Below are 24,897 nucleotides of genomic sequence, written 5' to 3'. Positions count from 1 at the left end.
GAAAGAGGAGTAGGTTTGTGGTTTTCAGCTTCAAACGACCATTTATCTCTGAGCTATACCTCAGCAAGAACCTGCATAAATTCAGTGTTGTGCTGGAACCAGCTCACACAGCAAGAGCTGATTGTTAAATATTTAGGAATTTTGCAATTCCTGATTCTTAAATTGTTGGTAGCTTGAAATAGGCCATGGTGGGTGTATTTAAATGAATTGCTGGCTTACCAGCACTCCACTTCTTAAGAACCATGGAGCATAGTCCTTGAGAAGAGCAGGCATTCAACAGTTTTTCAAATGATACAGGACAAGTTATAAGAAACAAGTATGTGCCCATGTGGAGGTCAAAGCAATCCAGTCAAAGTTGAAGATGTGTACATTGAGAACACTTATTTTGAAGGGGTGACTTAAAATCAAAAGTGAAAAAGCCTTCAGTCCTTATCTAGGATGTCCAAGTCACCCAAGAGATTCTCTGGGGGAATAAAATGCTACCTGCATTCTGGAAATACTGATATCACACTGTCAGAGGAAATCAACATGTTCAGGTGGTGAGTTGGAGGACTGGGCAGGCATATTTTTGGAAGCAGGGGTTAGGGAACTGACTGGCTCTACCTCTGTGTTGAGAGAAAATAAGAGAGGTTGCTATATTTTAAACAAAGAGCAAAATGTTTTGTGTTAATCTTAAATTTATTGTATTTTGTTAGCATGAAGCTGATTTTTTTCTCAGCAAATGTTTGCCTCATGCCATTGAAGATCCCACTCTGAGAGAGCTTGTAATCTAGCAGAAGAAGTGGCACCTGCAGAGGTCTGGAATATGAGGTTCTTCAGTAAGTTGGATTTATTATCTCTTTTTACAATAAAAGTGTTAATAAAGATTGGGTAATGGACCAGATGACTAAAACAAGAACCTTAATTTGGAGGTTCCTGTTTGTGCCTCCGCAGCCACTTCAGAACACACGCATTTGGTTTGCTCTGAGCCTGACCTTCTGTGCTAGCAGAAGTCTCCTCAGTTGGACTTGAGAACTGCAGTAGTGGGAGAGTTCAGTGCATTGCTTCTCCTTGGCGCTCCTCATCTTGGGTAAGCAATTGCTTTGTATTTCTTAAGCAGTGATTTGAACTTTTCTCTCCCAGAAGCCTGCTTCTGAAGGTTTTAATTTAATGGCAATCCTTTTGCATTGCGATGCCATAGTCACAGAACTCTCAATCTCTGTAGGAGGACTATGATAAGGTAGTCTAGTGGGTGCAGTTTTTCTTTCTGTAGTGTAAAGTAACTTATGTTAAGATCCTCAGAGAAAAGAGGTATGTAATGTTTGCTCTTAATAAAAGAGTAGATGATGATGATGATGATATGGTGTTAGCTTTTAACTTGCCTGTGGCTTTAGGTAGAGCTGTGACTGACTAGCTGTCCTTGAACTCATGGCAACACTCTTCACTGTTTCTTTTCTTCCAGTCTCAGACAGGCTAATATTTAACTTTAAGAAGTCAGAAACTTAAACCTCCCAAGAGAGCTAGGCTATTGTCTATACTTGTCACACCGTCTGCATATCCCTGATCTCGAGAAAGACTGACGTAGATGGTTTAGGTATAACCTGGTCAGAAGGAGTGAGCAGGAGTAATTATTTCCAAGGTCCTTTTCAAGTAGAGGGTTGACTAATATAACCTAGACTGTGTTACAAGAAGCCATGTAACTTACCAGTCTGTATTAAATGGCCTTAGAAGGAAAAACAAGGGTATATTTTAAGAGGTTCATGCCTCAGAATGGTTATGTGAACTCGTATGCCCCAAATCCTCTGAGACCCCCGGAGGTACACAGGCATGGATAAATTGAGGGAACATAGCATTGCAGGTGGAGTGGGCTGTGTAAGGGAAGTCTATGTAGTTGTGTTTGCTCAGTGGTTGGTATCCTGACTAGAGGCAAACACCTTGACAGACAGCACCTCTCCCTTAATTTGTCTTGTAATATTGTAATATATGGGGGTCATTTTCACATCCTGTGTGGTATTCTCATTGTCATAAGTCTCTTTTCTGAAGATTTTTTTCTGTCATAATTGTGCCAAGGATAACAATTCCTCTACATGATTAATAATAGGAAAGTGGATCCTGATAGTTACAACTCCCCGGAGTGATAGAAGGTCCTTGCCAGGAATTATATTGTGAGAGAGCCATAAGCTCAGGTAAAAATGTTTGGCCAGCATATGAGATAACTTACTATGTAGAATTATCTCAAGAACATCAGCTGAGGAGATAAATCAGTATCTGGAGAAAGAAGCAGGGTAGAAGAAGTTGAGAATTCAGAGTCTCTTATTTTCAAGGTACTTAAGGTGCATCTGAATGCTTTGGTTGGATTTTTAAAGACTGAAATTCATTTCATATACAGTAAGCCTTAACTTAGTGTCATTGATAAGTTCTTGGAAACTGTGACTTTAAAGGAAACGATGTATATTGAAACCAATTTTACCATAGACTAATTGATATAAATAAGGGTTAAGTTCTTACAGAATATTTCTAGCACAACAACATCACCAAACTTCTAAAGACCTTAAACACTTCTAATGTTAAACATTGAAATAAAAGCAAGCTATGTATACATTTAGGAAAGATTAATAAAAACTGGTAAGATAATTATTTTCCAATTTGCTTATTCCAACTGAGGGTCATGGGTGGCCGGAGCCTATACCTGCAGCTTAAGGTATAAGACAGGAACCCACCCTGGAAAGGACACCCTTCCTTCCATTTCAGGGCCACTCACACCCACACTCACTCAGAGTGGGACGGTTGAGACACACCAGTTAACTTAACATGCAGGTCTTTGGGATGTGGTAGTACTCCCCAGAGAAAACCCATGCAGACATGGGGGAGAACATGCAAACTGCACATGGACAGTGACCCCAGCTGGGATTCACATTTTTTTCCCATCAACATTATAATGAAATGATGTTGAATCAAATGAGGTTATTTGAGGACCTGCTGTATATAAATACAGTTGACTCTTGAACAACATGGGTTTGAACTGCACTTAAACGTGTATAAGGTCCACTTATATACAGAATTTTTTTCAGTAAATATGTACAGTACTGTAAATGTATTTTCTCTTTATAATTTTCTTAATAGCATTTTCTTTTCTCTAGCTTACTTTATTATAAGAATACTGTATATAACAGATATAACACAAAATATGTGTTAATCGATTATGTCATCAGTAAAACTTTTAGTCAACTGTAGGCTATTAATAGTTAAGTTTTGGGGAGTCAAAAGTTATACTTGGATTTTTGACTACACAGAAACACCCCTAACCCCTGTGTTAAGAGTCAACTATTATATATAAAATTCATAATATTATTATTCAGATATATAATTTAAAAAAATATATGTTTATTCAAAATTTCTGTTATATATATGTGTACATGACTGTACATAATTTGGTGACTATATATATATATGATAGGAATTTCTGAATATTTGCCAACTACTTAGGAAATTGAAATGTGACTAGAGTGTTTTTGGCCTTGTTAGGTGTTATTAACTTATTTGACAGGTAGTTACTGGGCTCTCACCCTGGACCTTACTCCATGCTGGCAGTGGAGAATCTGTGGCATGTAGGCACAGTTCTTGGCCTTATGGGGCTTATAGTCTTGGAGAGATGAGGGTGGAGAGAAAGAGACTTTAATTAAATAAGCACACAAATAAATAGATAATTAGAAATTGTGACAAATGCCTTAAAGGAAAGATAAATGGTACTATTAACACCTGTGCCTAGGTATCTGCGTTAGGAAGGATGGTTTAGGAGAGGTTTCTCTGAGCAAATGACATTTAACTTGAGATCTGAAAGATGAACAAGAGTTAACTAGGTAAAGGGGTTGAGAAAAGCATTTAGGCATTGGGTACAGATTAATTGTGTTTTGACAAATGAAGTTCAGAGAAGCTTTGTCCTAAAACACTGATTACATTCACAAACATGGAGGAGAGTACAGTGTAGTAAGAAGTCAGGCTGTGATCAAACATGCCTGGGTTTGAATCCTGGCTCTGCCACTTGGTATGTGTTATTAGGCAAGTCACTTCACCAATATGTACCTTAGTTTTCTCATCTGTAAAACCGCATAGGGTTGTAATGAGGATTGAAAGAGTTAATGTATAAAACTCTCAGGTAGTACATGGCATATAACCTTCTCTGGTTTATTGCATATCAACTACTGATTTCTAATGTGATACTATATTAACTAGGGGGATAAAAAAGTCCGATCTTTCAATGTTGAGGACGAGGCCCAGGTAGATTGAGTGATTTCCCAAAGATCAAAGAATTTGTTGATGGAAAGCCTGACCCAGGAAGATAATTTTTTAAAAATTCAATTCGATGCTTTTTTTTCTGCTAAATCATTGCTTCTCTATTCATTCACACAGTTCTAAAGGTACATTTGCATACTTAGAACTGAACATGGGTATCTTTTATTCATCACATTGTTGGCACATTTCTTAGAACTTGTTTGAACATGGTTTGGGTGTGGCTCTGAGTGACTTGAATTTGGTGGCTGGATTCAGAGTCTTTTTGGGGTCGCTGATTTCCTCTTGGAATAGAGTGGTGCAGTTGCAGAATAAGTTGATTTTAATTTGATGGTCATATTGGCAGCTATCAGCACTTATTCAGTGTATGCCAGGTACTTTACTGGTACTGTAGCACAGGAATGGGACACTCATAAATATATGACACATATGGTCCTGCTCTTGAGAATGTGGACTTAATGGGGTTTGGTATTAGTTATCTAAATCAATTATTACTTCTTGCAAATGGCTCACTGCTTTGAGGAATGTATGAGAGCTGTTTGCTGGGTTGAGGAGGGAGCACAACCAACTCCCTGGAGAAGAATTCATCCAGAACGTGACAGGAATCTCAAAGGTACCAGATATAATGTCCTAAAACATCATAAAGTTGTGACATGCTATAAAGGGAGCCCTTTATCATGCTCACCCATATATGAGTGTGGCGAGGTGGGTATCATGGAGCAGGAATAGGGCCTTGGCTATCATGAGAGAGATCTGTGTTTTCATTAGATATATTTATGTTTGGGGAAACTTAATGTGACTTTTGGTATATAGTCAGTGTAGTTATTATCTACATTGTTGTGATGGGATTCAAAAATCGAAACTTAAAAGTTTCCAGTTCATTCTGATGAGTCATTTGCCATTCTTATAAAGGTAGATGCTCAGAACCCAATATCTCCCCTGAAAGCTACAGTAAACTCTATTTCCCATCTGACTTTTAGGTTGTAAAAAGTAGGGTCTTATGTGGTAATACTTTCTATTTTTCAAAGCACTGTTATCTACATTATCATATTTGCTCTTTGCATTATTATCCCCATGTTATAGGTGAGGAAACTGAGGTTCAACAAGGTCAACTGACTTCTCTGCATAAGTGGAACCTAGGGTAGGTCCTTCTTGAACAGTTTGATCCTGATTTTCCAGATGGAGGATTTTATTGATTAGAATACAGGTAAGGAATCTTTTAGGAAATCATTTTTTATAAATTAAAACGGCCACCGTAAGTGCTGGGCTTCCCACCAGAGCTGGATAGGGTACTGTGATGTTAATACACAAAAAAGAACCTAGCAGGTTCTGGGGTGGAATTCTTCCAGTGGCAGGATGTTAGGGGTGTAGGAATCATGGCTGAGACCAGCCACAGTAGGTAGGAATGCAAGGCTGTTTGAACTGTAACTCCATGGAGTTAAGATTCTTCTGTTTTATTAAGAAAATTGTGAGGCACTGTGTGGAACGGTGATTCCTTTCCCAGGAGCTGGTGGATGCAGTGAAATTAATACCGCAGAGATAATGTGGATATTTAAAAAGTACTTTTGCCCCTTGACAGCCCAGTTCTCATTCTACTCATGCTGCCCTACCTAAAAAAGTTTTAAAAGGGCGGGGGGAGCGGGGAGAAGAAAGCTTACCATGAACCTTTCGTGTGGCTTCTTTGTGTCACAGGGCTTGGCAAATGCCTTAACTGAGTTTAAAATTTTCCCCTTATTTGTTATCTCCTTTCCCACATGTCCTGAATATTCTTTAAATGTTTAAAAGTAGTAATTTTAATTTAGTTGGAGACATAGGTAAAAATTTCAGGCTGAGTATCCTGTAATCTTTTGTTTATGTAAAACTCTCGGGTTGTAGAATGTCTAGGGTTGTCATTTCAAGTGTATGCTGAAATTATTTGCTTTTTTTTTCTCTTGAAATGCCAATCTAAAGCAGCTCCCAAGTTACTCTCCCAGCACCACTGTTTTGTTTTATCGTAGCAGTTACCAGCATCTGCTGTTTTATTTTTCATTCATTTGCTTCTTTTTTTTTCTCTCTCTTTCCCCACCCCCCACAAACTGTACCTTGCCTTTCTTGTTCAATGCTGCATCCCAGAGCCTCAGACAGAACTGGCCTATGAAGGAACTCACTGTTGAAGGTCGTTAAATTAATGACCTTCTCTTGAAACTATTTTCTGATTTTTTTTCTTTTATCTTAAGATTGCAAAATAGAGAGCAGCATGTTTTACCCACTGAAACTCATCCTGATGCCACTGTTACTGGGTAAGTAGAAGCCAAGGGACCATGGGGAGGAGTATTTGATTCATCATAAGTCTCATGCATTTCAAAAGCCAATTTGTATATTTTCATTTCCCCTTGGTTTGTTGAAAACAGAAACCCTAACCCGGAACTTTATAGTTTCACTAAAACATCTGTTTTAGAAGCCATGTAGCAGACTCTTTCTTGGAAAGCTGAATCTTCTTCTATTTCTAATAGAAACAGAATGCCTTTGGGTTCTTACTGGGTATTCTGGAACCCTCCTATGTGATATAAAGAAAACCTCCCTCTGGCATTCCTGCACTTTAAATTGTCATCTTTAAAATCATAGCTAGTCTCAGATCAGGAAATGAAAATACCAAAGAAAGTCCCAGAATCCCTGTAATTGTTTTCATGCTTTAGCCATACCAGCCTTCTTGCAGTTCCTCCAAAGCACTGAGAGCCCTTTCCCAATTTGGGATAGTTTCTTTTGCCTGGAACATTCTCTCCCCACCTAACCCTTGCGAGCCTGCCTAAGGCTTCCTTATCCTTCAGGTTTCTCTTTAAGCTCCGCTTCTTTCTAATAAGCCTTCTCTGGCTGCATCCTCAGACCAGATTGGAGGCTCCTGTTCATGTAACCCAATTGGTCAGGAATGCATCTTGCTGTCCATTTCTTATCTTCACTTTTTCTAACTTTTTCATCCATTTTCCCCCTTGTCTTTCTCTTTATCCCATGGATATATCTCTGTAGGAAGATAAATTAATTAGGTACTTTGCTTTCATACCTTTTTTTTCTCTTTTTATTTATTTTTTAAAACTGGACGGTGATTTAAACATTGACTCAGCAAAGTACACTAAAAAAGTGCCTTCACTCTAGTTTCAGGCAACATAGAGAGTGTGTAAACATGCACACACAGAAATAATATGCATTAGAGAATATTTTTCATGAATTTTTTCATGATTTCAGAGGCTATTTAGACATTTTCTCCCAGAGGTCTATGAAGCAGCCTGCAGGGTTTTGCTCTTCTCTCCAGAGAGTTAACAATCCAACCCTGTATGTAGTGGCTTGGTGGCCTCAGAGATTTTGTACTTTGTGCAGAGATTTCCCTCCTTTAGAAAGTCTCATTTTCTTCACCTATTTGTCTGCAAAGGCTACTTGTCCTGTATAAGCTTCTCTTCACTTTGGTCGTTGCTCTTGCTTTCTCTCAAACCTTCTTTTAATTCTACATATAACATGCTTAATGTTAAATTAAATTTGCTTCTTATACCTTTAACTGCACATAAAGTGGCTCAGTTCTTCCTGACAGGAAAACTCCAGATCATTTTTGGAGCTAATTTTGATTTCTTTCAAAATAATTCCCTCTAAAGAGTGTGGAGTTCATGTTTTCTCTTACATCTTCCCTACGGTGTGTTCCTGCTGTGAGGCAGGAAGTTGATTCCTCTCAGGGAAACAGCTTGGATGAAAAGACTGGCACAATTTTTGTTTTTCCCATATGCGTTCACTTGGCTCTTCTTTGATACAGACTGGCCAGCATCTAAACGTATCTTGCTTTATGTCATTGTCTCTTTGCATAGAGCATATCTTATGAAAACAGAAATGTTCATGTAAAAAAAAAGAAAAAGAAAAAAAAAAGAAACGTTTGTATAATGGTTTTCTCTTTTAGTGAAAAGAGAAGTTCCTTGAGCAATGTACAGATAGTAGAGTGGTACTGTGTGAGCAAACATCTAGAGGCTGACAAGCCAGGGCTGTTGGCAAAGCTGGAAGAGAAGTGGGGAGAAGGCAAATACAAAGGAAATTCAAGGGAAGAGTGGTGCTCTGTATTGGCCTAATTACAAGGCCCTGTACTACAGCCAGAATCAGCCAGCACATTCAGAGAAGATTTTTGCAAAGGCACTAAAGAAAGAGAAAAGAGGAAGGAAGCAAAAATACCTGTGAATTGGCTTTTCAGATAGGGAACTGGTGGGAAACAAAGAACAAGAGACATCCCAGTTCCTCTTTATGGGTGTCAAAATACATGACATGAAAGGAGGGACTTCGGAGTTTCTCTTCTTTCTTTAGAAATGAGATTGGAGGGAGAATTCTGGAAAAAAGGAAGGCACTAGCTAGGAGAGTGGAACCAGTTAGCATTTACGTAGTGTGAAGATTGCAGAAACTCCCAATTTGAGCCATGTAGTTAACTAGAGGGTATTTTTCTTACCCTTGGGAATGCCATGCTAGTTTGATGAAGGGCCTCTGGGCCATGTTGGGTCTTCTGGGGAGGGAAGGTGTACAGTACTTGGTGATTAATACTGATTTTTGTTGTTGAGGATATTTGTCTAAATGATGTCTCCTCTTGCCTTTGACTTCTGTAGATTATTCCTTGGGCCTGAATGACTTGATTGTTTCCTCCCTTGAGCTAACAGTCCACGTGGGTGATTCAGCCCTAATGGGATGTGTTTTCCAGAGCACGGAAGTGAAGCGTGTGGCCAAAGTAGACTGGATGTTCTCATCAGGAGAGCACGCCAAGGTAAAAAGGAGGAAACGTTACTGTGTAGTACAAGCCCTTGGCCAGTGATGTCAGGACAGTGTGGGGAGAGAGAGAATCAGGTCTTCAGGTGCCATGGGGTGATATTGCAAGAGCTTGGGCTCTGGAGCTTGTCAGAACTGGGCCTCTTCTCAGCCTGGACTCTTGGCTGTGTAATCAGCTAGACAAGTTATTTAATCTCGATGATCTCCATCTGCAGAGGTGAAGGTGAAGATAATTATAAATGGTAACACTTAAATTTCAGGTCAGTTAGAAGCTAGTGGGAGACATATGCATAAAGTTCTTTCAGTTTCTTTTCTTAATTTCTGCCCTTTGGAGAGTAGTGTCAGTGCATGGGAGGGGTGAGATGGTAGGAGATTGGTCTAGACAGAAGGGTTATGGCCTAAGCATAAGAACGATGTCACAGTAATAGTTTTTTAAGGGGATGGGGAGCTGGAGGGAAACAGATTCTTTCAGCATTCCACTGCCCCATGTATGTGCTGGGAATCTTCTTTTTCTCCTTCACAGCTGCTCGTGGGTAGGGGTTAGCAGATACAGCATGGCTGAGTGAGGATTTCATGGAAGCTCTTTGGAGTAGGAAACAGTGTATTAAGCCCACCAGAGATTTAAAGATACTTATATGTCTGGATCATTTGTGAAGCATGTCCTAAGTAATGTGTTAATAATAAAGTCCTAATATTTGCAAATGAAATATTGTTTTCTGTGCTCAGAACATGTTATCCCTATAATGCTACTCTCACTCAAATTTTTATTACTGTTTATTATTATATGAGGGATATTCTCACAGTGTAAGTAGAAATAAGAATTCCTTGGGGTCCCCCTCCCAGCCTGTAAACCATTTCCTCTTGATGACTCTCAAACCTTATGTTATGCTTTCCTAGAATAAGACAGACTGGAAAGGAGTGACAACCAAAATGCCAGGAATTCTCACAACAGCCAGCCTGTAGGATTGCATTATGCTTTTGAATGCCATCTAGTCTGGGAGCCATGCCAGAAGATGGGCTGAGGATGGGAGGTGGTTTTCAAAAGTTGAGTTTGAATCCCCATAGTAATCTTCAAAGTGGATGTAACATTTTACCTTAAACTGTTAGAAATGAAAATGTGTGGACCATATTTCTCCATTTGTCTTTGTATAAATGAGCCACAGAGCCTTGTGCAAGTTAGAATATTGCCTGGCACATATTATTATTAACTGGATAACAAGTACTTTTTGGCCACAATGATGATGATGACTGTGCTGCCTCCACAGAACAGGGTATTTGGAATCTAGACTCCTAGGTCTGGTACCACTGACTAGATATTCTCCAATGTTGTATTACCCTCCAGGATGATTATGTACTATATTATTATGCCAACCTCAGTGTGCCCGTGGGGCGCTTCCAGAATCGCGCATACTTGGTAGGGGACATCTTACGCAATGATGGTTCTCTCTTGCTTCGAAATGTGGAAGAGACTGACCAGGGAAGCTATACCTGTGAAATTCGCCTTGAAATGGAGAGCCTGGTGTTCAAAAAAGCAGTGGTGCTGCATGTACTGCCAGAGGAGCCCAAAGGTACATGAATGCTTACTTAGAGAAGGAGGAAGGAGCAAGCGGTTTGATGTGCAAAAGGGGAAGGGAACTGATTTTGTGACTAAATGCCAGCCATTGGGCTAGGTACTTACTACAGAGTGAGTCCTCAATTAATAGTGTTCTTTAAGTAAAAATAATGATGATTGTTATTTCATTATTACTTTAAACATATTTTATCCCTTGAAAATGTCGTGAAGGAAATACTGTTGTTTTCATTTTACAGATGAAATAACTGAGGCTTAGAGAGGTTAAGCGACTATGCCTAAGGACACATATTTGTTAAATGTCATATTCAGTACTTGAACCTTGTCACACCTCTGACAACAAAGTCCATGTTCTTTTTACTATACCCCAATACTTCCCATCAAGTTATCCACATTGATGACATGTCTGTATTTTATAGGACCTATACTAAGTGTTCTGAGGGATAAAAAAGAAATGAGAAGACTTCTCTAACTTCTTTGGTTCTCATTTTCCCATTTGTAAATGGAGGGACTGGCTTTGGTATGTTGGTGGTTTAAAAACCGCTCTGGAACCCTCACAGTCCAAGGAACCTGGTAGGGATTTTATTTTAAAGGAAGAATTCTGCTTTATAAAGTTTGAAAATCACAGAATTCAATATATTCTTTAAAAGTGTGATATGGAAGGAACAGTCTATGACCTTGGGAAAGCTTGCAGTCTAGTTAGGGAACCAGAATCTGAACCCACTCCTCCTCACCAGCTAGTTAAGGTCCATTCTTATAATGAGTTCCTTTTTGGTGATACTAATCACCCCTGTTCAGTTGTATCTTCCTGTTCGCCTGAGTTTGTGTTCTTTGTCCTCTGACCAGCTTTGGGTATAGTGCTTGGCACAGAGTAAGCAATCAATAAACATTTGTTGAATGAATGAATTAGTGTCTCTCACTTGAATTTGATTTCTGGAAAACAGAATTGTAGGAGGAATGATAGAAGGTAGCCTCTGGCTTCCTAATTTTTTCTGCTTTTTTTCAGTTGGCATTTTTCTGATTCTAAAGCTATGGTTATCTAGGAAGAGGAAGTGAATCAGCTGCCTTTGTGCCTAAGGATTATCTTTGGGCTTTGGCTTTCTGCCTTGTCCTTTGATGCCATGCCTAAACACTTGTCCATGCAAGCATGACCTGCAAAATGGGTGCTTTTTCCTGCTTAGAAGTGACACAGAGGGAATGAGCCAAAGGAGCTGATTTCAAGAGTTGAGTCCATGGTAACAGGCTAGAACAATTTTAGAGGTGACTATATATGTCCCCATTAGCCAGTGGAGCAACTCGTATTTATTTTTCCCTCTAGCCGAAGTGGGAATAGTCCAACTCTTAACAGTTTGCCTAGTGGCCAGTGCAAAGTTGTCCAACTTGCTTGTTAGAAATTGTCTCCTCCCATGTGAAAACTACATTTGCGCAGTCATCTATAATTTTCTCTACAAAGTCTACCCTTCAGTTTATAATTTTTTGATTCTACTACTTTAATTCCTTTTTTCATAGTTCTTATTTAAATACTTTAGACAATCTCCTTACAAATAAAAATAATACTAATTTCCTGTACTTTTGCTCTGGAATGAGCCATCCTTCCGCTTATGTGAGGTGGTATGGTATAGTGAGTGAGAAAACTTGGACTTTGTTTTCACTCAGGCTTGGGTTTGAGTTCTGGCTCTATGTTTTACTGGCCATGTGGCTTTGGTCTCTTTTACTTTCTTCTTCTGTAAAATGAGAGGGTAATGGTGTATATCTCAAAATACTGTAATGACTAGTTGATAGACTATGTACATGGTGTGTAGCACATGCCTGGTGCATTGAAAGGATTCAGAAGGTTTAGTCATTATTATACATTTAAAAATAGAGTTCAGTTTTTAATGTGTTGATAGAATTAGAGGGTGTTTCCTTCTTTACTGGTATTCTTTGCAGTGAATTTTTATTACTTTCAAAATAATTCTCTCTATAGAGTTTCAAGTTCATAATATTTTCTTTTGCTTTCCTGCCATAATGCATTTTTCCTCTGGGCAGGAAGTTAATGTTCTCTTAGGGAAACAATTTGAATGAAAAAGTCTGCTTATGCACTGTGTTTGTTTCTTCATGAGCTTGTTTAATGTACTTTTAAAGGAACTTTGTCCAGTTAAGACCTAGGCTTGTGTCTCTCTAAATACCATCCTGCCTTTCATTTCTTAATTGACTTCGTGGTTGATTTGTATAGAGCATTAATGAAAAAAATCTGAAATATCTAATTGTTTTTTTTCAAGGACCTCTTGAAATGACTTATGCAGTAAACATATGATGGGGTCAGCTGCTTATACAAATAAGTGGAAAGAAGAGCCTAGGACTTGGAAAGCCAGAAGGGAAAGGGGTATTGATTGGGTCAGGGAGTCGGGGCAGGGATTGAAAAAGAAAAGTCAGGGGAAAGCTGTCTATTGTTGTGGCCTAATTAGCAAGGAGTCTTGTGACTTGTTCTGTAGCCAGAACTGTCCTAAGCAAGTCCTAAGACAGCTTGTAAAAGGAAATTGAGGAAAGTCACCCATGATTCAGTTTTTCAGCTAGGAGAGCCAGTGGGTTATATACAAGAATGAGAGGTATGTAACTTTCCACTTCCTGTTTATGTTAAGCAGATGTGGGTGTCTAAGTAGGTGAACAGAAAGTGGTGGGCTTCAAGATTTTCCGTACTTTCTTTAGGATAAACTTGAAGTGGAGTTGGGGTCATGGGAAAAGTTCTGGTAAAGGAGAGGGACAAGGGAATTAAAGAGGACCAAAGAATACTTATTGTAGAATGAAAACTATAGGACCCCTTAGACTTGATGTATGTGGGTAGCTAGAGGGTATTGTGTTACCCACGGAGTGTCATATTGGTTTGAGTGAGAGGCCTCTGTGTACCTTGTCAGTGCCTGATCATCTGGATTATCCGTGGAAAGAATGTGTGTAGTATGTGGTGGTAATATTGATTTTACTGTTGAGGATCTTTGACTAAACATTATCTCTTTTAGAAGTTCTTCGACTTCTATAGATTATACCTTAGGTTTGACTTGATTTATCATTTTATCCCCAGAGCTCACGGTCTGTGTGGGTGATTCTACTTATATGAGATGTGTTTTCCAGAGCACAGAAGAGAAACACATGACCAAGGTAGACTGGATGTTCTCATCAGGAGAGAACACCAAGGTAATGAGGAGGAACCATTATTGTGTGATTGAAACCCCTGGCCACTGGTGTCAGGACAGTGGGGGAGAGGGAGAATCCAGGCACGAGATGCCATGCGGTGGTATTGCAAGGGCTTGGGCTTTAGATCTTGTCAGAACTGGGCCTTCTCTTAGCTTGGCCACTTGGCTGGGCAATGTTAACTTCCTAGTAGGAAAAATGACTCTAACTAAAGATAAAAAAGATAATGAAGAAGGAGAAGGAGGAGGAGGAGAAAATATTTAACTTTTAGGATAGTAAAGATACATGTATAAGATAGTCCATGTAAAGCATTTGTACATGAATTGGCCACTGCATTTTAGTTTCCTTCCTCCTCTCTCTTCTTCTCTTTGTAGAGTTGATGGGAGAATGAAAGGGATGATGTTTGTGACCTGTCCAGGAAAGCTATGGGCTAGATATAAGAATGATTATATTCTTATTCTTATTTGGGTTATTTTTGTGAGTTTTCTTCTGTGCTCCATTGCCCTGTTTATAGGATAGAGGAAATTTCTACTGTCTTCATGGATACTTTGAATGTTAGTACTAGTAGATCCTGGGGGCCAGGGTGAGGAGTATTTCATGGGAACTCTGAATCAGTAAATAGCAAGACCGCTAGACCTGTAAATAACAACTGTGGCATGGTGATATACTTATGAGTTAAGCTGTGTTATGAGGGACATCCCAAGTAACTTACTGTTAATAAAAGTTAAGGTGGAAAGTTTGTAAACGTTTTAGCTTTTCTAAATTAAGACATATGCCAGATCATTCCTATAAAAAAGTCATTTAAACTCACTTAATTCCTATATGCTGTCTGAGTGGGTCGGGAAGGGTGGCACCACAGCATATTATGAGGAATTATATGTAGACCTAGGTTCACCTCATGTTTTTAAATGTCATCCGTCAAGTGAGTCACAACAGAAGATAAGATGAGAATAGACGTTTTGAATTGTGAATTTGAGTCACAAGAGACAAGAGGTTATGGACCAGGTCTGTATACACATTCCCATTTCCTTTTCTTAAAAGCTTTTAAAAAATAATGTTAACACACCTTAATAAAAAATTCAAACATTTATTTAAGAAGTATTTTTTTTAAACATCTGCTATGCAATGTAAGCCCCTGGCCTGATGGGGGACTTATAATCAAGATGGAGGGAGATGCATAGTAAAATAATGAAGAAATAAATACTGAATATGTCATAGTAAGTGCTATGGAGAACAAGAAAGCAGTCTTGAGGCTATTTTAAATAGGTGGTCGGGGAGGCTTCACTGAGAATGTGACATTTGAACAGAGGTCTGAAGGAAGTGAAGGAATGAACCACGTGTATGTCTGGGGAGAACAGTGTTCCAGGGACAGGAAGCAGCAAGCCCAAAGCCTCTGAGGCCAGTTCTTAAGGAGCAGCAAGAAAGTCACTGTGCTTGGAATGAAGTGACTCAAGTAGGTGAGGGAAGAACAAGTAGAAAATGAAATCAGACAGGAAAAGGGGGTAGGGCAGATTACGAAGGGCCTTGTACTTTTAGTAAAATGGAAGGAGGTTTTGAGCAGAGGAGTAATATGATTTAACTTATATCTCTAATGATTCATCTGCTGTGAATATGCTGTATTAGGAGTAAGTAGGGAGACAAGTAAGGAGGCTTCTTGCAGGAATCCAGGTGAGAAATAGTGGCTTGCACCAGGTGGCAACTGTAAAGGACATGAGAAGTAGCTGGATTTGGGACATATTTTAAAGATAGAGATGATAGGATTTGCTGAGGGATTTTAGATGTGAGTTGTTCAAGAAAGAGAGGAGTTAAGGATGACTCCAAAACTTTTAGCCTGAGCATCTGGAAGAAGGTGTTGCCATTTACCAAAGGGGATGGACTAGAAAGAACTGGTTTGGGGGAAAACTCGGAGTTCAGTTTTAGTCATGGTTTAGATTTCCTTCTGAATTCTGAACTGGAAATCCAACTGGAAATGTCATAAAAAGTAAAGGTGTACTTTTACTTCGTTTTACTGGAGAAGTGTAAAAAGTGGAAGTCCCTCATTCCTACTTTCCTCATCCCTCTCTTCAGATGGAACAACTACACGTGCCCACACACGTGAGTGTGTTGATACCTTTGTGTTATCTAATACTTTCTGATAATACCAGTACTGCCTACACATTCAAGGCCTCTCAACCTCCCTCCCCCACTCCCCATACTCCCAGTCCTTGCAATGTCATACATTTTGCCTTTTCCTTCTAGGAGGAGACTGTGTTGCGCCATTACCCCAAACTCGGTGTACCTGTGGGGTACCTCCAGAATCGGGGCCGTTTCCAGAATCGTGTAACCCTTGTTGGGGACACCGCCCGCAATGATGGCTCCATCATGCTCAATGGAGTGAAGGAGTCTGATGAAGGAAGTTATACCTGCAGTATCCACCTTGGGAACCTGACATTCAAGAAAACTATTGTGTTGCATGTGATTCAGAAACAGCCCCAAAGTATCTAACATTTGGTTGGGAAGGGATGAGGGACCTCATAGGTGGTAGGCATGGCCAGGGCTAGTGTGAGGCCTGAGAGGCTTTTAGGGTGCAAAAGTGAAAGAGGCATCATTTAGGTGATGCACGACCCTGAGAGTGATGCCTCCTTAAATTTGGTGCCTTGGGCACCTTGGTTGCCTCACCCTAGTTCTGGCTCTGCTGTTAAGTCAAGGAAAAAGGAGCTAGTATTTAGTGACCACCAGCCCCCTGCCAGACCTCACCCATTGCTAGTACAATCTACCAATTTAAAGATACAGGAGCTCAGAGATGAATTGGAGTTATGTTCAAAGTCATTTTTACCTAGCTTCAAAGGAGAGGCTGTATGATCTGTGGGGAAGGGATTCTGAGCTGGTGAGAGATAGCAAAAAACAGAGACAACGGGAAGGGACCAGAACCAAAAATAGAGGGTTTTTCAGGTCAAAGGTTCTGTATTCTGGAAAACACTGTGCTTTGAGGCCAGAGTTTAGAATAAAGACTCAACTGTGTTGACTGAGAGAGGTTGATAAGTGAGGGGTTAAAGTTAAAAGTATAACCCAGTTAGCAATCAGGATGTGGCCTGTGGACTTTGTCTTTCACTAAGGCTTTCAAAAGTTGGCTGTGGTTGGTTGGGGGTAGGGAAGGAGGTGAGGATGGAACACACCTCAGTGCCTCTGGCAGAGACTGAAGTCTCTGGAGGCACCTCCTTGTTAATAGCAAAGGGTTCCAGCTGGAGAGGGAAGCAGGACAGATGGATTTCTTCACTCTCAGAAATCTTATTTCCACTTCACAGACAAAATGCAAGCCATTAGTGCAAGCTCATTCAACTTCCAAGGCCTCCCCACCCACAAACATGTCTGTACTTGCCCCCATCCTTATCTCTGCCTTGCAGTCTTGAGCTCCCTTCTGCCTGGGCTTATCCGAACCCTTGTGCTCAGGTGCATTCTCTCCCCCTTCTCAGAAACCTCACAACGTGGCTCTGTAAGCTCTGACTTTCCATTGGCCCCTACCATTCAGCATGTAAATATGCTCAACTCTTCCTCTTATCTGTATTTTGTCTACTTTAGCTCTTATCCTATATCCTTCTTTTTCTTAAAACAGCTTTATTGAGCTACAACTCACATACCATACAATTTACCCATTTAAAGTGTACAACCCAATAGTTTTTAGCATATTGACTTGCACAACCTTCATCACAATCAGTTACATATTTATTTCTTGATGTAGCCTAATAGCTTACTAAAGGGCTTTATGTAGTGTCTCTTGTCTCCTCTCCCATTAACTCCCAGGTGCACCACATTCTGGTTCCTGCTTTGGTCTCTAGCTTAGATCACCAGCGGTACTCTAATTGCACATCAGCCTTCTTTACCTCAGTAACATCGGACACTACATTCTATATATATTCAATATGTTCTGTGTTGGACATTATCTATCTTTATATATCTATATGAACTCCACCCAAATACTACAAATACAACATATCCAAACCTCTTCCCGCATACCTCTTCCCAGCCCATCACCACAACCTCAGTAATTGCCACCACCATCTACACAGTTACCTAACTAGGTGCCTGGGAATTGTACTTGATTCTTCCTTTTCCCATGACCCCCAGTCTAACAGGTCAACAAGCCCTATCATTTTTACTATTGACTTTGAATCTGCCTTTTTTACAGTACATCACCACTACTTTAGTTCTGGTCGTCTTCATCTCTGTCTTAGACTCTAGGCCTCTAATTAATCTCTGCTTTCATTCTCAGCCACTGCTCATTCTTCATGCAGCTATCAGTGCCACCTTTCTAAATTACACATCTGAACATGTTTTTCTACTGCTTGTAATCTTTCAGTGGTTTCTCCATTGCCGGCAGGAAAAAAAAAAGAAAGACTCTTGATTGAGCTAATCAAGGTCCTTCATGACTTAGACCCTTATTTCCTATCCAGCCTTATTCCCCACCATACCCACCAATGCAGCCTTTGAGCTGTGGAACTATTTTTAGTTTCTAAAAGCACTATTCTGTCAGACTTCCAGACCTTGTGCATAATGTCCCCTTTGTCCTTCCCCATGTTGTCTTTCCCCAAAACTTGATATTTCCTCTAAGACTCCAAAACTTTAGAACTTTTGCTGACAAATTCTCATCTTTGGCTCCCCATAGAATTGGATACTCGTTTTTCTCTGTGTCCCTCTGCACTCCATGTGGATTTCTATCATAGCACCCATAGCAGTCTGTGATTTTTCTGTTTACATGTTTGTCCCTCTCCTTGGAGGCAGGGACCATGAATTATTCATGTTTGTATCTTCCATGTCTACTGATATCTGGTGCCCAGGAGATCTTTGATGTATGTATTTAGAGAGAATTGAGGAAATGAATAAAGGGTACCATATGGGTAGAAGTGCCTCTAAGGGCCTTACTTGGTATCATGACCATGGGGCTGAGTGTTGTGGCATAGGTCCTTTTGAAAACAATCACTTTCCCCTAGAAAGAGCAGTAGCCTCTAAGATATCTGTTATCTTAGATATCTGTTATCTAGTGGTTTACATCATTTGGTAAACCACTTTTTAAGGTAGAATTGTTAATGCAAAAGGAAACTATATAGGTAAGGCACTATCCTCTTCTCCCATCCAACTTAACCTATATTTTAGGGGTAAGCAGGGGTGTCAGACTTCAGTTCTCAATTTAATAGGGACCAGTATAGTCCTAGTGTTTTAACACTGAGTGGAGTCTGGACTTCTGCCCCTACTTCCTGACCTATCTATTGCTACTTGACATAGAATCAGTGGGGCTCTCAGCTCTTTTCTGGAATATTGAAGCCCTCATTGCTTTTCTCTTTTCCCAAGCACTGGTGACTCCAGCAACTCACAGACCTGAGATCCTGGGCGGTAATCATCTGGTGATCATTGTGGGGATTGTTTGTGCCACTATCTTGCTGCTTCCTGTTCTGATATTGATTGTGAAGAGGACCAACAGGAATAAGAGGTACAGGGCTGCTCTAACTTCTTAGGTTGAGAGGCTGGAGGTGCGGGACTGCCTCTAATCTGAAGTGAAAGAGGGTGATAGGGCCTTAACTGTGCCATTTTCACAGAAAGAGGAATTTCAAAATAGAATCATCCTTAGATAGTGTCATATTAGACATCATCTGTATAGTGACCCCTGCCCCTTTGCTTGTGAAAGGCCTTGTACATCTTCACATCATCGTTATTCACTTTGGTATTATACAAAGATTACCAGCTCTTTTAAAAAGGGTGGTCTAAGTAGAGCATAATGAAGGGTATAAATCTTAAGCAAGAACTATAATGGTGCCATTCAATACCTGAAAGAAAATGATTTTTAAATTATCCACTATATATGCTTCATCTAGAAGCTTAGATCTTGAGGGTTATCAGTGACTTTATTTAAAGGACCAGATTCTAATTATTTTTGAATGGGTGCTCTCAAGTCCTAAGTTATTTGTTGTTGAAATGTATTTTTAAAGGCTTGAATTTAATAAGTAGTTCTGCCAGTATCTCAAAAATGCCCAGATGCCCTGACACGGGCACTTGTGTTTTACTAGCTGTTGGCAGGTGCATCCCTCAGTTTATCCAACTGTTGATGAAATATATTGCTAGGGCAAATTGATGCTTGTTGAGATAGTGTCATTGGAAAAGGGCCCCCATTAAGACTAGGTAATGCTGATTTTTGAATTTCTTTTCCCCATGGAACATAGATTCTACAGAAAGTTGCTTATGCCAGCTACGTTTACACTTCCACACTCCGGGGCTCTCTGATCTTGTTTTAAATTTGATTGGTTTCTCTGAGAGTCTTTGCTCTGGGCATGCTGATAGCACTGAACTGAGAGTTAGACAATCTGGGTTTCATATCAGCTCACTTCCCCTCTCTGGGTCTCAGTTTTTCTCAAAATGAAGAGCAGCACTTCCATGACTACTAGTATATTCTGAAGAAATAGTCAGAGTTATATGCTGAGATATGTGTATAAATATGGTCACTGTAGCATTTATTATAATTAAAAATTGAAATCATCCTGTGTCTGTCAGAAAGGTGATGATTCAAAGAATCAGTATTCCATTCAATGAGATACTGCACAACCCTCAATGTAATGACACGGAAAGATGTTCAATTCTATATTACGGAATATATAGTATATTTATAAAAAAGAAAATTATATAATGCTCATTCAGCAGCATATATACTATATTTTGTGAGAGTATGCTTGCATTGAGAGAGGTTTGGAAGGATAATTTTAAAATAATATCAGTGGTATTTGGGATAAATGAGAAGGTGGGTCCTGTGAGTATAGGTGGTTTACTGGAACTTCAGCCTCCAACTGTCTACATTTATGTATTATTTGAATTATTTTACAATGAGAATATACAACTTCATAATCAGAAAATACAATAAAAATATTTCTACTTTGAGACAAAAAATATGGTTTCTAGCTTTAACTCTGATTTTCTTTTCTAAAGCTCTAGGCCAAAATAGAAAAAAAAGAAAGTAGTGACAGATGCAGAAGGCAAATGGTCAAGGTATCAAAGGCCAAAAGCCAGAAAGGGCCAGAGCTCACAGTTTGGGATGTTTGTGGGGATTTATTCCACTTGGCCTCCTGCTTCAGAAAGGCCAGGGTCCCTTTGAACTGACGTCTCACTGAGCTTCTGCTGCCCTCTGCTGGTAGAGCTACACCTTCCCATGGTTCCTCTGTTCATTCACCTAGCATTATTATAGACAGAAAGTTGTTAGAGTGATAATAGAAAAGTGAAAGCTGTTGCTCAGCCCATACTATCTTCAGAATGCCTTCCGGCTCTCCGCAAAAGCGGTAACACTTCTCAGATTTCAAGGCGAGCTGGGTAGGAGTCTAGAGAGACTAGCTCCTGTTCTGGGGTCTGTCTCTTCACAAAGCTCTGAGGGGTCTCATGTAGGCACCTCTTGAATATACAGTGCTGGCCAGTTAATGCCACATGCTTTTTATGCCTTGCAGTTCAGTAACTTCCACAGCCCTGGTAAAAAGCCTGGAGGACACAAAGAAAGCTCACCCAGAGGTAAGAGAAAAACACTGCCATTTTGCTGTTGTGCCCAGTGAGGGTGAGGTGGATATCATCCAGTATCAGGCGGTTTGTTATCATTCCTCTGTGACCTGGGTCTTAACTCATCACTATGTCTCTGCATGCATACTAGTGCCTGGAACAGAGCAGGGGCTCAGGAAATCTTCAACACTGGGAAAAAAATCCCCAGGGAGTGAGGCCAGCCCAACCTGGGCAGCACATCCTGGTTGTATCTGAGGAAAGGGCACTGGACTTGGAGTCAGAATGCCCCAGTTCAAGTCCAGCTCTGTCACCTCCCCAAGCCTCAGTTTTCTTAACAGTAAAACCAAGATAAGGACAAGCATATTTGCTCTTTTGTATGGTTTAAATAATGTGGTGATATACAAGTGCTTCGTAATCTACGAGGCGCTGTGTAAATATAAGGGTGAATTATGATACATTTGGGAGTTAAGTGAAAGAGCTGATGGTTAAGATGAAATATTCAGGGACTTTTAGAAAGAGAGGCTCATGAAGCACTTTTTCTTTCATGCTAGTTTGTAATAGAGCTATAAATGATTGCTATTAAGGACTGAGAAATGGATTAATTTCCTTGAACTCCTTTTCTTTTTTTTTCTTTAGCTTTAAAAAACCCCTTTTGGAATATTTACCTTTCTATCTTTTGGATTGTTTGAGACCCAAACATAGTACAGGGACCCCCAGAAGTCCAAGAATTTTTCACTGGATGACATTGCTTCCCCAAATAGTGACAGGAATGGGAATCAGAAAGTACCACCAACCTCACAGATGTGAGGTTCAGAGAGGGCTGTCCCTGCCATATAAACCCTTTGAAACGACGACAGTTAGCTGCTGACAAACACCAGCCATCTTGCCAAGACTCTAATTAGAAGGAAATAACCACAGAGTAGATATGATTTGGCAAGATGAGGATTCCTGCCGCTAGCTAAACACCCATCAAACAAAGACTGTTTGGCTTTTGAAGCAAAGAATTTGGTTCTTAAGATTAGTGCTCTTTGCTGACAAGTTAATTTTCTTAATTTTGGGATGACTGAGAACTGAGTTATCATTATTGATGATCATTCTCTAGCTCTCTGAACCTGGAGATTTTGGTGGTTGATGTCCTGTGAATAGTAGTAGCTGGCCTTTTCTCTGGCTTCTAAGATCTGCTGATTTTTATACCACCTTCCCCCTGCCCCCCAGAAACATGTTTACTCCTCAATAACTACACGGGAGGTGATTGAGGAAGAAGAATCAAGTGAAAAGTCAGAGGCCACCTACATGACCATGGTGAGGATGGCTCTGGGTGCAGCCGAGCCAGGTGTCTGGAGGTGGGAGGGGCTGGGGGGTTGACAAACTGGTGGGGTGGTGGGTGTGGTGGGAAGTGTGGCTAAGTCACCCTGCGAAGGGCAGAGACTTTTCTCAGTAGTAGGAAAGTCAGAACCTGAAGCTCTGCTGGATAGAAGAGTAATATCAAACTTGCCTTCACACCCAGTCTCAAGTATTAAGGGTGTTAAGACTAGGGGTGATTGATTTTAGTGGTGAAAAGAGGTACCTTCACTGGGGGTAGGGCAAGGTGTCTCTGCCTCATCAGTACAACCCTGGTTAAATATGACCTAATAAAGAGGGCGCCATAGACCCATGACAAGCCTTGTATCACACGGGTTATTTTCCTTTTTCTTAAAAGGGCCCTTCCAACTCTCTTAGATTTTGTTTTGTTGTTGTTCTGTGACTTATACCTTGGCATAATCTAATTGCCAAGAAGGCTGCATGCTGAATTCCTTATAATAATAAGATAGCTCCTTCCTCTTTGCTCCATCCCCAGGGAAATACAGCACCTAGAAAAGGCACCTGGAGTATAGTGAGTAGTGTAAGGACAAAAGGAGTGAGCTGGCAAGGGACACGATGCCCTTTGTAGACTAATTATAGGCACTGGGCCATGAAGGGTGCAATGTTCTGCTGGGTTCAGGAAAGCTGGCCTCCTCTGTGGGGGTGGGTGATGGCTTCTGTTTGTTCCGGTTGCACCAGCACTGAGGACACATGACTCCCTGATGATTGCAGTAGAGAAGGGTTCTGCCAGGGAAGTGTGAGATCAGAGACCTGGCCTGCTTCCACCAAGTGAAACAGTAGCTCCGCTCTGAAGTTGTAGTTGAATATAGTCATCCCCACTCTACACACACATCCTTCTTCCATTATTGACATGTGATGCTATAGTAACTGCCAGGCCTCATCCTGCCTTTTAGAGACCTGCTGATACAGCTGTATTGTGGCTACTGCTGAGTGTGTCACCCACCAGGATGATGCTATTTGCAGAAAGTCTGTGAGATAGAGATGATGTAGGAGTGAATCATCTTCAAAGCTACCTTCCCCAAGTGCTAGGTGCTTGTGATTTAAACTCTGCAGAAAATAGCACCTCAGTCCTCTTGAAACGGATTCAATAAAGCGAGTGTGATGAGAGGTCAGGGCTACAAACTCAAAGGCCTTTAGAGGCTGCTTAAATTATTTTGAAACACTATGTCCCAAATTAAATAAGCCTGTGGGTAAATTCTGGCCTGCAGGCCACTTGTTTGAGACCACAGGAATAGAGGTGTTATCTGATAGGGAGCAGGGATAATATAGAACCTTTGATTTTTGTTGTTGTTGTTGTTGTTGAATTGATTAAATTTACTTGAATGAAGGGGGCACCACACTGTGTCCTCTTTCTGAGGCTGTACAGCACAGTGGTTAAGATCATAAGCTTTGGAGTTGGACACACCTGCGTCTAAATCCTGACTCAGATGATTTTGGGCAGTATAGTAACTTAGCCTCTCTGAGCCTCAGTTTCCTTATCCTTAAAATGGGAATAATAATACCTACTTCCTAGGTGGTGAGGATCAAAAGAGACAGTACATGTGAAATTCAGAATTGGGCCAGATAGATGGAAAGAGCTCAATAAGTGGTAACTTTTATGATTGAAATACTTTTTACAAATATGCTTTGTTTGTTTTTTTCCTTCCCCTGCAGCACCCAGTTTGGCCATCTCTGAGGTCAACACCAAATAACCAACTTGAAAAAAAGTCAACTGGGGGAATGTGAAAAAGAGAGCAAGCCTTTTGAGAAGAAAAGCGAGTTCCCTTCATTCTTAGCAGTGGCAGAGACTCTCCTCTGTATGTTCTGAGTCTCCGTACCAGTTATTATAGCCCCCTCCTCCCCAGTTGTCCTCCTGCTTCACTGGTTGGCCAAAGGGCTGAAGAGAGAGTTCAGAGGCTGGCAGAATGATGGGGCAGCTCTGGAGGAACAGGCCCTGATAAGGAAGAGCTTGGACTTGGTCCCTCTGGAGTGGGACACTGGCCCTGGGGACCCTGGCTGAGCTGCTGCAGCGGCCTCGAGCACTCCATCGGATCGGACCCTCTGCTTGGATGGCATTCTTTATAGCTGAGTACTGGGAAGAATGCAGAAATAAAAACCAACTCAAATGATTCCTTTGGCAAATTATCCCTAAATAAATGTGGTTTGTGGAAATCAGCCTGGTTTTTATGCCCTGGCTGAGGGGCCTGTGGAATGTTGGTGAGGAACTTATAGTCAGAAATTCCTGAAACAACTGAAGTGACAGGAGGAAAGACATACATACTGTG

General features: G+C 40.5%; 1 protein-coding gene across 2 annotated transcripts; it reads left to right on the top strand.

Moving 5' to 3' along the window:
• Positions 1-64: 64 nt before the first annotated feature.
• On the top strand, positions 65-24,775 carry JAML (junction adhesion molecule like). 2 transcript variants are annotated; one of them, XM_011385379.2, is made up of 13 exons: positions 65-539; positions 696-818; positions 912-1,069; positions 5,353-5,476; positions 6,486-6,548; positions 8,874-9,028; positions 10,373-10,598; positions 13,659-13,771; positions 16,007-16,244; positions 19,094-19,232; positions 21,226-21,286; positions 22,487-22,573; positions 24,287-24,775. In XM_011385379.2, exons 5-13 carry the CDS (start codon positions 6,506-6,508, stop codon positions 24,356-24,358), a joined length of 1,134 nt encoding a protein of 377 aa, XP_011383681.1. In that variant the 5' UTR covers positions 65-539; positions 696-818; positions 912-1,069; positions 5,353-5,476; positions 6,486-6,505; the 3' UTR covers positions 24,359-24,775. The 2 variants fall into 2 exon arrangements, with proteins under 2 accessions (XP_011383681.1, XP_023381863.1); XM_023526095.1 differs by lacking the exon at positions 912-1,069 and having other exon boundaries at positions 65-818.
• The last annotated feature ends 122 nt before the right edge of the window (positions 24,776-24,897 follow it).

This window comes from Pteropus vampyrus, unplaced genomic scaffold, assembly GCF_000151845.1.
Source record: "Pteropus vampyrus isolate Shadow unplaced genomic scaffold, Pvam_2.0 Scaffold705, whole genome shotgun sequence".
NCBI lineage: Eukaryota > Metazoa > Chordata > Mammalia > Chiroptera > Pteropodidae > Pteropus > Pteropus vampyrus.
This window is presented reverse-complemented; position numbering and strand designations above follow the sequence as displayed.

Coding starts and splice junctions, on each gene's coding strand:
- JAML (XM_011385379.2), top strand. CDS start 6,506: ATGTTTTACCCACTGAAACTCATCCTGATGCCACTGTTACTGG. Junction 10,599..13,658: donor ACTGCCAGAGGAGCCCAAAG/GTACATGAATGC, acceptor TTTTATCCCCAG/AGCTCACGGTCTGTGTGGGT. Junction 16,245..19,093: donor GATTCAGAAACAGCCCCAAA/GTATCTAACATT, acceptor TCTTTTCCCAAG/CACTGGTGACTCCAGCAACT.